The 15,035-nt window shown below is 45.7% G+C and overlaps 1 protein-coding gene and 1 long non-coding RNA gene across 6 annotated transcripts in view; both read right to left on the bottom strand.

Annotated features, from left to right (window-relative positions):
- The window catches only part of KCND3 (potassium voltage-gated channel subfamily D member 3), a 139,495-nt gene that overhangs the window by 22,609 nt on the left and 101,851 nt on the right, over nt 1-15,035 (bottom strand). For all 5 annotated transcript variants that reach the window (XM_027659693.1, XM_027659691.1, XM_027659696.1 and 2 more), the window contains one exon: nt 13,973-14,135. In XM_027659693.1, the coding sequence (XP_027515494.1) occupies nt 13,973-14,135 (163 nt within the window). The remainder of the gene's footprint in view (nt 1-13,972; nt 14,136-15,035) is intronic.
- Nucleotides 1,852-5,761, bottom strand: LOC113954861. Its single transcript, XR_003530354.1, has 3 exons — nt 5,503-5,761; nt 3,952-4,098; nt 1,852-2,223 (listed from the first exon to the last, which is right to left on the bottom strand). It is a non-coding gene; the product is annotated as an uncharacterized LOC113954861 (long non-coding RNA).

The following is a 15,035-nucleotide window of genomic DNA, read 5'->3' as shown; positions in this document are numbered from 1 at the left end:
TTCAAGTGGATTCAGTCTCAGGCTGTTGTAATGAACATTATTCCCTTTGCCTCCAGGCTAGCAGGGGATCAAATATTAATAGCTGTACTCCATGTGGACTGAAGCTGGTTCATTTCTGAGGTCTGTTCTCTTTTTCTTTTTGAAACAGGGCCACCAGCTATCTAAATAATTAAGCCCCACAGCTTTTGTAGTTTAGAACAGACGTTGTTATTTTAAAAAATGTCAGTAGGGCAGGACAGAAGTTAATCCCATTCTCCTCACACAAAGGATTGTCTGGGATCGTCACATCGCCCAGCTCCCCATCCCCATCGTGATTAAATTTGGTAGATATCTTGATTAACTCAGCTAGAGAAGTTAATTAAAATGGGTGCCTAAAATTGGTTTGGCCCTCCAGACAGTTTCCTGCATTGGACTAGAAACAACTCTGAAACAACAGTTCAGGTTTTTGGGTGAAAGCCTGTGTTAAATGGGAATTATTTGGGAAGCATCCCACTCAAGCGCCATGAGCTTTGTGTATTTAGGTACCTGTTGTCTGTTTATGTGGGATGTGCTACTTTGGTCAAGCCTGACATTGAAAAAGGGTTTTAAGATCCTCCAAATTCTGCCTGTTTTTACCACCTGTGGGTATGCTTTTGTCCTCCTTGCCCTGCAGAGCTCAGTGCTCTTGGTCTGAGGACACAGATGGACAATTGGAGGACTGTGGTTTTCTGGCTTTGTGCTGCAAATGTCTTTTTTTTTTTTTTTTTTTTTAGGGAGTTAGGGGGGAATAGGTACCTTTTGCATCTTATCCCCCAAAATGTGACAGACTAAAGGTCATGAGGGCCAGGCCTGAGATCACTGTTGCTGAATATAACCCCTGCACAGAGAGTCTAAAAAAGGAAAAGAAAGCAGCACACTGTGTCTGCATGGAGAGTGGGGAGAGGAGTTGCTAGGAAACCACAGGATCTCAAAATGCATATGACCTAATCTGGAAGATAATTTATATGATGAAAATAATAATACTAATGACAGCCACTTACAGGTTAGAATGATTAATTTGGTTATCTTGGAGCCCACGTGTTTCTGAGGGCAGGATGGAAGGCAGGGCTCAAGAACTTCTGGGGTTCACTGTTTTTTGGGAAACTGGAGACTTGGGAAAAGCAGTGAAGACCTGTACAGGTGGAGAGCTGAGGTGCAGTGGGGAGGATTTCAGCATCCTGGGTATCTGCACTTCCCAAGGGGACTGGTGGAGGAGGAAAAAAATAGCCTGAGTTCATCTTCTAGCTTTTGGGAGAAGTGCAAGGAGCAGGAGCTGCTGGCTGGGAAAACTGCTTACCAGATGGCAGGCTCAGGAAACAGCTAATTATTATTTATTAATGATTTTCATCTAGTTCTTATGGAGATAACGTTCACTCTTGATTTATGTGGTCTAATAAACTATTAAGCTACAGCCTGTGACATAATTTCATATTTGCCAGACATCTTCAGCTTTCCAGACTCTCAGTACTTGAGTGAGGAGTGACTGCAGTACCTGTGTGTCAGTGATATGTGCACAGGTCCTCTACCCACCTCTCCCTCTTGGGACTGGAGCTGTAATTAAAATTAACCTTCACAGGATGGTTGAGGTTGGGAGGGACCTCTGGAAGTCATATCATGGGTCATGTGGTCCAACTTTCCTTCTCAAACAGGGCCACCTACACCCAGTTGCCCAGACCTGTGTCCAGGTGGCTTTTGAGGATCTCCAAAGATGGAAACCTGAGTACCTGAATAGATACATATTGTATATAAATATTGTTGTATATATATATTTAATATATATTCAGGTATATATTTATATATCTTAACATATATACATCAATAAGATCCCTCTGAGCTTTCTCTTTTTTAATCTAAACAGTCCCAGCTCCCTCAGCCTTTCCTGGTGTTAGAGGTGCTCCATCCACACTCCTTCTACTTTTATCTGCTGAAACCACACTAAGAGGATTCCTGGCAGAAAAACGCAGCCGCACAAGATAATTAACGGGGTTTCACATGCTAATTCCTAAACAATTAGTAGTTTGAATTTGAATAGACCTATTGGTGGCTGCTGCAGTTTGGGTGCGCTGCTGGTCCTTTTAAGGCTGAACTGAAGCTGCTCTCAGAAGTAATCAAGAGAATATCTGATTTTTATTCTCAAGGTGAAACGTCACAGCATGTCTTGCGTTTTTCTGCATCTGTTGCTAGTTCGGGGTTTGGGCTTTAATTCTAGATGGAAAGAAACGTGGTTGATTTTAGGATATGGAAAGGGCAACAAGCAGATTGTAGAGTTAAACAGGAGTTTGTGCAGCCTTAACACCAGGGCTTGGAGTATGGAGTGACAAAAAAGGATCTTCTTGTAGTTGTGTTCTCACCTCCCTGAAATGATCTTGTCTGTGGTACCTTCGACTAATTATAGCATAAAACTCAGAGAGGAATTCAGCAGAGGCTTCAGTTTGTGCTTCTGAGTGGGAACTCGGTGCACAAATGTGACTTGGGAAGGGGATGGATGGACCCTTCACCTGGTGGGAACCAGCCCAGCTCCCCAGCCTGTTGTGGGAGCCCTTCCTTGCCGAGCAGAACGTGGAAAACCCTTCACTTTTAAAAAAATAATGGAGTGGAGAAGACATTAAATGGATCTACTGCCCGTGGAGTGCTTTCCTCGGTCTAATGAGGCACCACTGATCATCTGTCCTGCTTCTGACACAGAGAAGCTGCTTTGCCATCTCTGACAGAGCAGGTTGGAGAGGGAAATCAGGGCTGGGGGTTGTTACACGTGTTTGAATGCTGAGTGGAATCATGGCTGTTTAAAAAGCAAATGGTCCATATAATAAGAACTAGTTGTTATTCTGCTTGCCATGGTCCATCTGGCTGTGGTAATGGGCAGGCAGTGGAGGCACAGCACTGTTACATGCTCTAAAACTACTTTTTTTTTTTTGTCCTTTTAACCTCTTTTTTCCCCCTAAGATACAAAAGTATGCACATTTAAAATTTCCTTCCTCTCCAATCTTTACATTAAACAGCTTTTGAGGTGAGTTTAAATATTCTGTCACTTCTGCTTTGGGAGGAGACGTTATAGAGCTGCATATGGAAATTAGATAGTGTAGAACTCATTATATTCCTATATAATTTGATAGAACCACTTACAGTCAGACCTTGATCTTATTTTGGGCCTCTTCATTACTTTCCAGAGATGAAAGATTCCCCTCTCCTCCTCTGTATCTCTCCTTTTAATCCTACCTTACCCTTGGCACCATTAAAGCAACAGAACATCATTTCAAATGAACTTTATCGTTTAATCTTTTCCAACACTGAAGAACATGATGTCCAACCTATTTATAGAACAATGCACAGAATATGGAGTTTAATGGGTCTGGGCTTCTCTACCAGTCACAGATATCCTGGCTGATTAAACAGAGAATTTTAAAATTATCATAATATGCAAAATTCACAGAGAAACACAGGAAGCCCCTGGAGCATCAGGACTGGTCCCTTCCTATTGTAAACTTCTTTTTGTACATTTTCATCCTGAGATTTACAAGCTCTGGCTCAAACTTAGTGAAGCTCTTACTCCTGCAGGGCATTTATTTCAGAAATTTATTCTTCTGTTTAGAAAAATTCTTCTGATTTCCAGCCTCTGTTTATTCATTGCCAGTTTTACTCAGTTGCCATTGTACTGTCATTTTCTTTTCACACAGACCATCCCCTTTCTGGTGTTTTCTGCATTTTCCAGAGAAAAACAAAATAAATTTCACTTTTTTTTTTTTTTCTTAGAGCTTGACAATTCTCACTTTATCCCTTTCTTTGACATTTAAGTAGTAGGCTTTTTTGGAGGCCATTTCATATTTTTATCCTCTAAAGATGCCCTGCTTATTTTTAATACCTTTTTCAAGTCATCTATGTATTCATCCACCCAATATGGGTTACAGTCAGACCTTGATCTCTATAAGAACTGACCTTAGGGACAGTTTTTCCTTGATGGAATTATGTTTTACACAGTTGCTGCATCTTGGCTGGAATTCAAAGCTTCCTCTGTGCTGAAGTTCCCACGCTACCAGTCCAGCTGACTGACAAAGCCAGCTCTCTTCCCTTCTTTTCCCCTTCCTGAAATAATGATAAAAGAAATCCCTACATGGGCTTTTTAAAAAATATTTTTAGTTCCATAAGAGATTTTAGAGCTTGGGTCAAAATTGCTCTGAGGAATGGTGGTTAAAGAGGTGCCCAGTTGAAGTGGGAATAATCTGGTGTTGATAGAGTTGCTATGGGGTTTAAATCAGGGTCAGAATTTGTCTAGAAATGTATTCCTTAATAAAAGTATCAAGAGACAATCCTCATGTTTTTCTGCCTCATTAATAGAGATGTTGCTGCTCTCTATTAATCTAAAATAAGGTTCTGTGTTTCACTGGAAGCCGAGTGTGATGAGCATCTGTCTGCCTGTGATTTATCTGTCTGTCTTTTTTTTATCTATGTTTCCAGATCTCGCTCTTGTAACATCTTTCACACAGCTCACACCCCTAATTAATGGCTATAAAGTATTCAGGGGATGGAGAAATTAAGAGAATTTGATCTGGTGTCACATGCCAGCTCACTGGGCCTGATAGATGAACCTAATTAATGATCTGGAGGCCTGTGTTAGCTGCAGAAGAGGAAGGGAACTGCTCACATAGGGCTGCCCAAGGAGGTGGTGAAAACCTGGGAGGGTGGGATGGGGACCAAAAAGCCTTGAAATGGGGGAAAAAATAAGCAAGTCTGTAAAATTTGTGTTCTTTGTTGTCCCCCACGGAATGAAGCCCCGGGAGAAGTGATGATGGTGGGGCTGTTGTCCTGCTCCCTGGCAGTTACAGAATCCTTTAGGTTGGGAAAGACCTCCAAGGTCATCGAGTTCAACCTGTGACTGTCCCCTCCTTGTCCCCCAGACCAGAGCACTGAGGGCCACGTCCAGTCCTTCCTTGGACACCTCCAGGGGTGGGGACTGCACCACCTCCCTGGGCAGCCCCTGCCAAGGCCTGACCACCCTTTCCAGGCAGAAATTCCTCCTGGTGTCCAACCTGACCCTCCCCTGGCACAGCTGGAGGCTGTTTCCTCTCCTCCTGTCCCTTGTTCCCTTGAGCAGAGCCCGACCCCCTTGGATCCCCCCTCCTGTCAGGGAGTTGCAGAGCCAGAAGGTCCCCCCTGAGCGTCCGTTTCTCCAGGCTGAGCCCCCCCAGCTCCCTCAGCTGCTCCTGGTGCTCCATTCCCTTCCCTGGACACGCTCCAGCACTTGGTGTCAGTGTGTGTCAGTGGGGCAGGAACCCACTGACAGGAGTAAAGGGGGTCCTGTGCTCCATCCCTCTTCTCTGTGCTGCAAGTTTTCAGCATTAACTGAGAATTAATCGAACAAAGTGTCTCTTGCCGGCAAACAAAATCACTCAGAACTCATCACACGCCAACGAAGTCGTGGTGCAATTCCTTTCTTACAGAAGCTGCTCCCGCTTATCCCTCTTGCTCTTGGCGTGTCTGGGGACAAACCTCTTGCACTGTGTGTGTGTGTGGGGGGGAAAATCCATCCCAAACCCTTCCCGTGGTCGCGTTCGAGCGAAGGCTGCGGGGCAAACGTGTGTCTGGGCTGCCGTCCTTGCGCTGACAGCCACAACACGCTGGCCGTGTGCCGGGCTGGCAGATGCGGCGGGAGAAGCCTCTCCTGGATCCATCCCGGCCGCTGGAGCGCTCCCGGCTCGTCACAAGAGCTGCGGAGTCGTCATGGCTACACGCTGCTCTGGCCCCGGGCTGTGCGTTCCAGCATCGCTGCCCCGCTGGAACGGCTCCTAATTGTCCTGACTCGACCGCTGACGGGGCCGATGCTCGTCCGCGTGTGACAGGAACGAGCCGCGGACAGCGCCGGGCATCGCTCTTTGCCGCCTGGCATCGCTCTTTGCCGCCTGGCATCGCTCCCTGCCGCCGTGTCCGCGGGAGCTCGGGCTGAACGGCGGCTGGAATTACCTCGGGCAGCGGTGCTTTGCATCGTGAACACGGGTTCTGCCGTACCCAGGCAGAGGAGGAACGAGGGGCCGTTTCCTACCGAGCAATTTGTGGGTTGAGCTGCCTCCCCTTCCCGCTCGGTGCTCGCGGGCAGGCTGCGACTTCCCCACGTAGATACTTTTTTAGGGGTGTTATCTGTGTGAGTTTTGTGCACGCTCTGGATTCCCCTGCCTGCTCGTTAACCATCATCTGACAGCGTTTGCTGCTCTCTGTGGCCGGTCAGGAAAGCTCACGCTGTCATTTCTGCTGCCTTGGGTGGTGAGGGAGCGAGAGCTGCGAGCGCAGAAAGCTCTGATGGACAAATTAAAAACCCTGGGTGTGATTGTTACGGCCATAAGATGGTTTCACTTTATGGCCTTGCATGTGTATGTGACCTAACTCTGTGAGAATCCACTGAGCCAGGGAAGGAAGTGGTTTTAACCCAGTTTTAGGCATGAATAAAGGAGTCACAGAGGGAAGTATGGAAGGGCGATGCTGCCGTGGTGTCAGAGTTTGACTAAATAGGGTGTAATAGGGAGATGAAAGAGGAGGGCTCCTGCCTGGAGAGCACCTGCCTCGTGCTGGTTTAAAGCCTGATGTGATGCAGAAGTCACCAGCAGTTACTCTTTGATGGGATATTCACGACCTTCAAGCTACAGAGGCTCATTCTGAGTCAGACTTTGCTGGCCACTGCTGCTGGGTGGAGTGGGAGGAGAGCAGTAATGAGATTCTTCGGGCTCCTCGAGGTGGGCTGTGTGAGACATGTGGCAGTGTGTGAGCAGGGAAGGGCTGCAGTGGCCCTTGGGGATGTGCTGGTTGCCCACAGAGTGTTCCCATGGACCTGAGAGGTGAGCAGAGAGCCCCGTGCTGCCATCCCAGCACCGCCTGTGCCAGCCACGAGTGCCATCCTGCATTTGCTTATTGCTGCCATGCTACAAATTAGTAACCACAATAAGCTCTACTACCATTTCCACCCACTTCAGTGATGTTTTTTTTCCTGGCCCAGTGGATGTATCCATATCCATTAATCCAGACATAACCATGTGCTGGGGTTGAGCTGTGTTCATTATGGAGCTTGGGAATTGTTGGGGGCTAAACTGTGCCCAGCCCACTCAATTCTGGTTATTTAGGCAGGGTGGTAAAATATTAACTAGGTACTAAAGGTAACAGCAAAGAACCTGATCACCAGAAGCCAATTCCAAAGAGCAGGATAGGGCTTCCCAAGCTTTTTTGGCCAAATGTTTTGCATCCAGGTCTCCTTGATGAGGCAATTTCAGCCTGCATTTATTCAGACATCTGGGATGGAGTGGGCAACATTATCCATAACAAATCCTACCAACTGTGCTACATAATGGAGCCATCTGGCCAGAGGCTGCCACACAAACCTGAGATTCCAAAGGCTGAGGAGAGAGACACCCTCGTGGTGAGGTGACCAAGGACAGACCCCGGGGATGGATTAGTTGGGTCCTTCTGTGTTGTAAAGTGTTGTCTGGTTGTGGTGAAGACATGATGTGAAAGGGCCTCAAGGCATGAAATAAATGTAGAGCAGCTTCTGGACGTGTGTGGAGGTAATTTCAGCTGGGCACTGGGCCACTGTTGACAACAGGCTTTAATATTTGGATGTATGGGATGGCTTTGGAGGCTGAACCTATAAGCTGTAGCTCAGGGATTTGAGCCCTTCCTTTCAGAGGAGATCTCTTCTTGTCTTATGCAATTTGGGGCTCAGGGAATTTGAACAAGCTGAACTGATGGAAAATGTCATTTTGCTTTCCTCGATGATATGAAAGAAGAGAGGCAGCATTCCTGGTTGGCTTATTTGTTTCTTTGGTGGTTTTTTTCTTCCCACCCCCCTTGAACTCTACTAAAGGATGTGACAAACAGCAGACAGAGGAGGAAGAGAAAGAGGTACCTACCCCAGCAAAAATGAAATATCTTCAAAAAAAAAATAATAAAAGAGCTTTTTTTCCCCCCTGTCAAAGACTGTTAAATATCAACAACAACAAAAACATATTCCACACAGATTCGTTGTGGTTGAAAAAACCCATGTTTTTTAAATGTCAGCCAGCTCCAGTTTTAACCTTATTGTTTCTCCCTCTCCTTAAGTTCCCAACCCCATCCCCTGCTGGGGGCTGACTCATGTTCTGTTGTGAGCTCTCCTTAGACAGCTCACAGCTCTGCTCCAGTCGCTTTTTCTGGCCCTTCTGTTCTCCACGCTCTGAAGTTCACTAAACCCACCTCCAAAATTTAGGGTGTCAGCTGGAAAACAGAACGTTTCAAAGCTGACTCCCCTGCTCGGGAGCAAATCAATTATTCTAACGGCCTGGTTATTGGCAGGTGTGTGGGATGTCTTTCTCCTGGGTGCAGGGATGACACAAATCCAGTGACACAAATTCAGTGTTCTCCTCATCACCAGCTCCCCTCTCCATGCCCTCTGCCCCCTCCAGCCCTGCTTGCTGTGCCTCCAGCTCTGCAACTGCCTGTTCCTAACGTGCCTCTCAGGGAACAATCACACATTTGTGTCCTTACTCTTCCTTCCTTTTGGCTCAGGCCCCTTTTAAGCATCTCCATAGTTACCTCTTCCTCAGGCTGCACAGTCAGAGCTGCCTGTGTGCAACCATCTCACGAGGAGCTCTCGTTGTCTGGAACAACCTTCCTCCATCTACTTCCTCATCTGAAAGGATGCGGCTTTTCCCTCTGCTCTCCTCTGGTGACTGAATGCTTTGATTCATCCACCAGGCAACATGTCCACTTCTCTGCTTCACCCAATTCATCCCAGCTGCCCTCTGATAGCCTGTGAGGGAGTTTTCAGTCTGATATTATAGTTCTGTGTGAGAGCAGCTCTACAAAACCATCTTGCCCTGCGTAGTCCTTGCCTTGCCTAAATCTGTGTTTGGCTCTTTCTTGAGAGCTTTACAACCCTGAGGATGAAATGAGAAGCGTGTCTCGAGGCTTTTGCAGTGCACTGCTTGTTCTCAGGGAGTCAAAGGCCAGCAGATAATAAATGAAATGAATTGAACAGACTAAGAGGCTGCGGTCGTCAAAAGCATATTTACTGCAGGCTTGAAACCAAGCACTGTGATTACTGAAGTTTTATATTTGCAGACAGATCCAGTTTAGCCCCTGTGAAATGCACCACTAAAACCAATGCCAATCCTCCTGAGATTATCAGCCATTCCAGGATCTCGGCTCATTTAGCAAATCTAACCATTAAAGGATAAATGCACTTCAAACAGGTTTTTTTCTTTTTTTCCTTTTTCTTTTTTTCCCCCCACAGCATCTGAACAATTACAGTTCTCCTCCTGTTGTTCCTACCTCATTTTGTAAGGGACCACTCTTTGTTTTCCCCCAAACTGAGATCTAGAACAACCCAGTTAAATTTTAGCCCTAGAGACCATTTTCTTTAGGCTGGTTTTGCTATTTCCAAACCCTTCAGCAGCCCCTCTACCCCTGTGTACTTCCTGAGCCTGTCCAAAACTACTTTAAATGTGCTTTTGAGGGCTTGGTGTCTTCATCTGCACGTGTGTTCATGTGTGAGGGAGTTGGGGCTGTCATTTCATCAGGAACTGCAGTGACAGGACAAGGGGGATGGATTCAAACTGAAGGAGTACTTTTAGATTGGATATTGGGAAGAAATTCTTCCTTGTGAGGATGAGGAGGCCCTGGCACAGGTTGCCCCATCCCTGGAAGTGTCCAAGGCCAGGTTGGATGGGGCTTGGAGCAACCTGTGCTAGTGGAAGGTGTCCCTGCCCATGGCAGGGGATTGGAATGAGATGATCTTTAAGGTCCCTTCCAACCCAAACCATTCTGGCATTCTGTGAATGCTTTATTACCTTTGTTATAACAATTTTTTTCTGTCTTACCCCATTTTCTTCCTGAAAAGCCCCCAGTGCATGAGGCAGTCATTGGCTCACCTCAGCAAAATCACATTTCTGAGAACTCCTATAGAATTTATTGCCAACTCCTCTTTCCCCACAGGACAGGACATTGGCTCTGTGGGGATTGTGCTGCTGGAGTTAGTTGGGAGCAGTTTGGGGAGATATCAAAGGGATCTCTAGTTGTCTTTTTCTGCAGCATCATTTTGGGAACAAAAAACCCCTCCAGACCAAACTAATTTTGCCCTGAGCACAATCTTTCCAGCTGAGGGACCTGACTTGGTGATTTTAAAGCTGGACAAAGAGAACTATCATTGGACCTGGGAGATTAAGGACCAACAAAGGCTCCTATAACACTTTGAAAAACACCTTTCTGGAAGTATTGTCACTAAGAGGTCTCATTTTTTTCTTCTCTCTTTTCTTCCTTTCTTTTTTGTTTTTTTGTTGTTTTTTTTTTTACTGTTCTTGCTAAGATGGTGCCTTTAATTTTAATATTGGTTCTCCACTAAAAGATGTGGGAATAAATTTGCCTGTCAGCCTCTAGAATTTGCTCAAGAAGAATCATCCTTGCAGGATTTTGAGCAGTGGCTGAGTCCAGCATTCCTGTAAATCTTGGGAGAGCAACCTGCCCTCCTGGGATCTTTGCTGCACTGAGCTCAGAACCCACTGTTGTGTCTTCCAGCCCTGCTTTGGTGGGAATAACTCGGGACTGTATTGACACAGTCTCCAACTCCTTAAAAAATAAACTGTTCTCCTTTTTCCACTGCTAAAGGAGCAGCATTCCAGTAGCTGTCAGCAGCTGCCTCTGCTTTCTCTTGCCAGGGTTGAGAAGTGGGTGTGGGAGGTGTAGCCCCCGAACCAGCACCAGATCTTTGCCTCCCTCTCCTTTGCATCCCTGCTGTAAACTGAACACAGGGAGAGAGGCTCCAGCATCATCTGAATTACAAAATCATCCTATTGTCAAGCCTTGAAGTGTCACATTCTCTTTCAAAACCCAAGGCTGTGACATTCACTGAAGAACAGCAGTCGTTTCAAAGTCAGGGAGGGCTATTCTTAGCACTTCAGTCAAAAAAGGAGGGGGGAAAAAATGTCTTTGGGGGGGGGAAAACTACAACAATTTTACCAAAATGAACCTTGTCAGAAATGATCAATTCACCCTCCATTCAGGCTGACCTGGTCCTTGCTGCGTGCCAGAGGACAGAATTTGTTGACATGGCACAATAAATTAAGATTGCCAGATCCCCTTGTAATTAATTGTCTTGCAGCCCAGGTTTGGCAAAGAATAATTCAAAGTGATTAAATCACTGGTAGTTTGGTTTTGGGTTCTTTTTTTGTTTTGTTTTGTTTTTTGGTTTTTTTTTCCTTTTTAAGGAACATTTCTCCTCAGTTTGTTGAAGAATAGATGCTGATGAGTAACAGCCACCTCCCAGTCCTTTATTTGTGCTATTTAAATACTTCTTCCTGCTAGACCAGTGCCTCCTCAGCAGTCAAGAGACAAAGACATTATAAGAGTTATGATTCTTAAATTAAATAGAAATTCTAAAGCAATTGTCCTAATACATACTCAACAAACTACTCTTCAATTAAACAAGAAAAAGGATTTACTGGGTTTCTAGAGTGCTAACTGAACATCTGTGTTGTTTCAGAGCTGTGTCTTCTAAATTCTGTCTATAAGGAGCTTCTGCTGGTGGATTCTTCATGTTCAAGGGCTGAGAGTGCAAAGAGCTTTTTCCAACCTGCTTGAAAAAGCCATGCAAAATTATTGATATCTTTAATTGGATGGGGCCAGGGGATGTTTCTGAGGATGGGATTCACTGGGGGATGATGCTGGACCAAGTCTGCTGTCCAAGCAGATCCTTGACACCCCTGGGTACATCCTGACCATCTCCAGAGGGACTGTCATTAATGTGCTTCTCTCTTTCCTTCTCTTTAGTATTCATGCAGTGATGATCATGTGAAAATTACTCACACTTCTGACTTGAGAAAACTTTCTTAGCTGAGAAATCCAACCAATATCAGAGGGAATTAGAAATTCAAATGGGGGGAAATTATACACTGTGTGTGTCAATACAGCAAACCTCATAAAGGCTGCAATCAATCACACTGGCATCAAAGGTGCTGGTACTTTTCCCTGTCACCAAGTCCAATGAATAAAGGAAAAGGTTAATCAGGAGAAGAAACCTTGGTTTGCTGCCTGGAGAGAGGCAAAAGCACAGAGCTGGAGTGAGTTCTGGAGCTTCTTTGGTTGTGATCCGTGCTCGTGCACAAATCTGGGCTGCAGAGAGGGTTCTGTCTCTGTGCTGATTCAGTAGAAGAGCTTTCTCTCAATCTTCATTTCTTGCAAAGGGCTATTGCACAGTGTCCCCTCAAACCCTGCCTGAGCTTCCCAGTGCTTCCCACGCTTTGACACCTCCCCTGTTCCTGTTGCAGGTTAAATCCCAATTCCTTCTGCCTGGGTGCAGCCTCACATTAGGGAGCTCACTCTGCAAATCACTTCAACTCATTAAATGAACGTAATGATCCGTCCTGGTCTCCCACTGTCCAGCTGCTGATGGAACAGCATGTGGTGCAGAGTGAACTTTCACAATGATATCTTTATATTTTTTTTTATCTATATTACGTTGTGTGACTGATCCAAACAGCAGCTCTCCCTCAAGGACACCTCCCCTGTTTCACATGAGCAGTGTCAGACCTCGGGCAGGGACGTGTAAAACCCAGCAGTGACTTGCAGAGGCTGCAAGTGATCCCTGCACGATCCTGTCTCTCTGCTCCTCTCCTTTTGTTGTTTTGACTGCCAAATTGTGTGGTTTTGTAGGTCTTGTATCTCAGCTCTCTGCTGTCAGCTCCCTGAGATGCAAGAAGTAGGCACGGCCCAGATGCTCGCCTGGAGCAGAAATAGCACAGCTTTCTACTACTATTCCCCATCAGGTCCCCTGAGTCGTGGATTTCTGGCAGACAGCATTCCATGGGGAGCAAAAGAACCTCAGGCCTTTAGTTTGCAGTTGTTGTAAAAAAACCTGATTCTGCTTTTGGTGTAATTTAGCAGATTGAAAGGGAGATATAATAAATCTCTAAGCGACTCAGGAAGCTTTTACTGGTTAAAAACTGTTCAGATTTTTGGAATACTCAGTAATCCCCTCACATTTCCAGGGGCTTTTGTGTCCTCTCAGTGTCACAGCTGCAGCTTTGAGGGGTATGTGTGCTGATAAGTGCATGTTTGCATGTTGCTGGATGGGTGTTTTCAAAACTACAAGAGGAATGAAGCAGCCAGAAGGATAAACAGCTCCTGGTGATGATTTAAGACTTTCTGTGTACATATATATATTATTTTCAGACAGGGGTGTAAGAAAGGTGAGCAATAAGAGCCCTGATGCTTCTGATGCTGAGAATACACCAGTTCAACCTGTGCAAAAAATGAGGTTGTGTCTGTACAGTGAAACAGGAGCCAGGCCTAAAAGAGTTAACTGAGATATCTTGGCTGGTTAAGAAACCCCAATACCTGTTTTACTAGAAAAACATTTTAGGAGCACTGGTTAATACCACGTTCTGTTCTGCTCACTGGACCAAAGGCCTTAGTATAGAAAGAATAGGAGTAGTACACACACAGTAATAAATTAGGTAAACCAGGTGTTTGAGTAAGATCTAGAAGGCCCAGAGCCAGGATTTTGCAAGCTTGAAGAATTCAGGTCACCTAATTGAAGAGGTCAAATTGAGGAAGATGTCCATGAGGGATGGAGGCTTGAGGAGAAGACCCCCACAGTAGAAGACTGCACATCTGGAAAGACTCAGCCCAGAGACCAGCCTGCTTATTAATATGCATAATAAATGATGTAACCATGGATCTAAAGTGTATAAAATGGCTTAGTTTTGCACTTGCAAGTCGAGCAAGTTTGTCCAGGGTGAGCTGGCTTGCTCCCAACGTTGAATGAACAAATACCTTGCTGCTTAAAGATAAAAAAAAGGTTTCTGAGCAGTCTTTTGGGCTGATTTTTTGGATTCAACAGGTGTGGGTGCAGGGATGGGTGCTTGGAGTGCTCAGAACCATCCCTGGTGTCTCCCCAGCCCGTGGTGACCCCCCCAAGGAGCTGAGCTCACCGAGGATGACTTACCTTCTGTGCTCTCCTCTTGTCAGCTCGCTGGTTCTGGTGGTAAATCCGGCTGAAGTTGGAAACAATGACTGGAACGGGCAGAGCAATGACCAGCACCCCACTCAGGGAGCAAATGGAGCCAAAGATCTTCCCAGCGATTGTCTTGGGCACCATGTCACCATAACTAGGGGGAGAAAAAGACAAAAAAAAAGGGAAGCCCCTCCTTCAGACCAAAAAAAGCCTTCTCGGGTTTTTTCTGAGCGCGCAGCGAACGGCGTGTCCACGTTGGACATTAAAGCTTAGAAATCTGCCATGCAAGGGATAATTTGTGGTGCTGTCACCCTGAAACGACCACTGACAACCACACTTTGACTGGGAATTGAGCTAAACTAAAGAAAAGCACTTTTGTTGCTGGTTCAGGCAGCTGCTGAGTATTTAAATTCCTGTCCTCGCTCCTTCCGTGCCCACCTCTCCAGGCAGATGAGCTCTGGCAAACCTTAAACTCTGTCATATATTTTCATTCCCTTGTATCCAGGTGCAAATGAAGACTGATTTACACTTCCATTTCAAAGCCCAGCAGTTGCCTGGCCATCTGCACAGTGAGAAATTTGGGGGTTGTTCAGAGTCTGTGCTCAGTGAAAGGTGAATTCTCAGGGACACGAGACCACCTGAAAAATGTTCAGAGAAACCTCTGCACTGGGTTTGACCCAACAATCTTCAATTGTAATTTGAGTTACAGAATAGGGACCTGGACCTGCTGGAGCAGGTCCAGAAGGGGTCACAGAGATGCTCAGCCCCTCAGCTCTGGAGAAAACCTGACAATGGAAATCTGGAGAAGCCCCTATTTGCTGTTTGGAATGTCTGTGGTCTTCTCTGAGATGTTCTAGTGTTTGCTGCAGGAAATATTGAAAAGCAAAATGCTTTTTTACAGCTGAGGCTTTATTTTTACCTTTGATGTCAGCATATGACCAGCAAAGAGCTTTGATGGGGAACAGAGTTGAGCCGAGAATAATTGTCATCCAAGAGGAAAAACAAATATTTCAAAGTACCTTTTTTTATCAGCTGAACTTCTTGCCCCCATCCA

This window comes from Corapipo altera, unplaced genomic scaffold (assembly GCF_003945725.1).
Source record: "Corapipo altera isolate COAL_440 unplaced genomic scaffold, ASM394572v1 77b, whole genome shotgun sequence".
Lineage (NCBI taxonomy): Eukaryota > Metazoa > Chordata > Aves > Passeriformes > Pipridae > Corapipo > Corapipo altera.
This window is presented reverse-complemented; position numbering and strand designations above follow the sequence as displayed.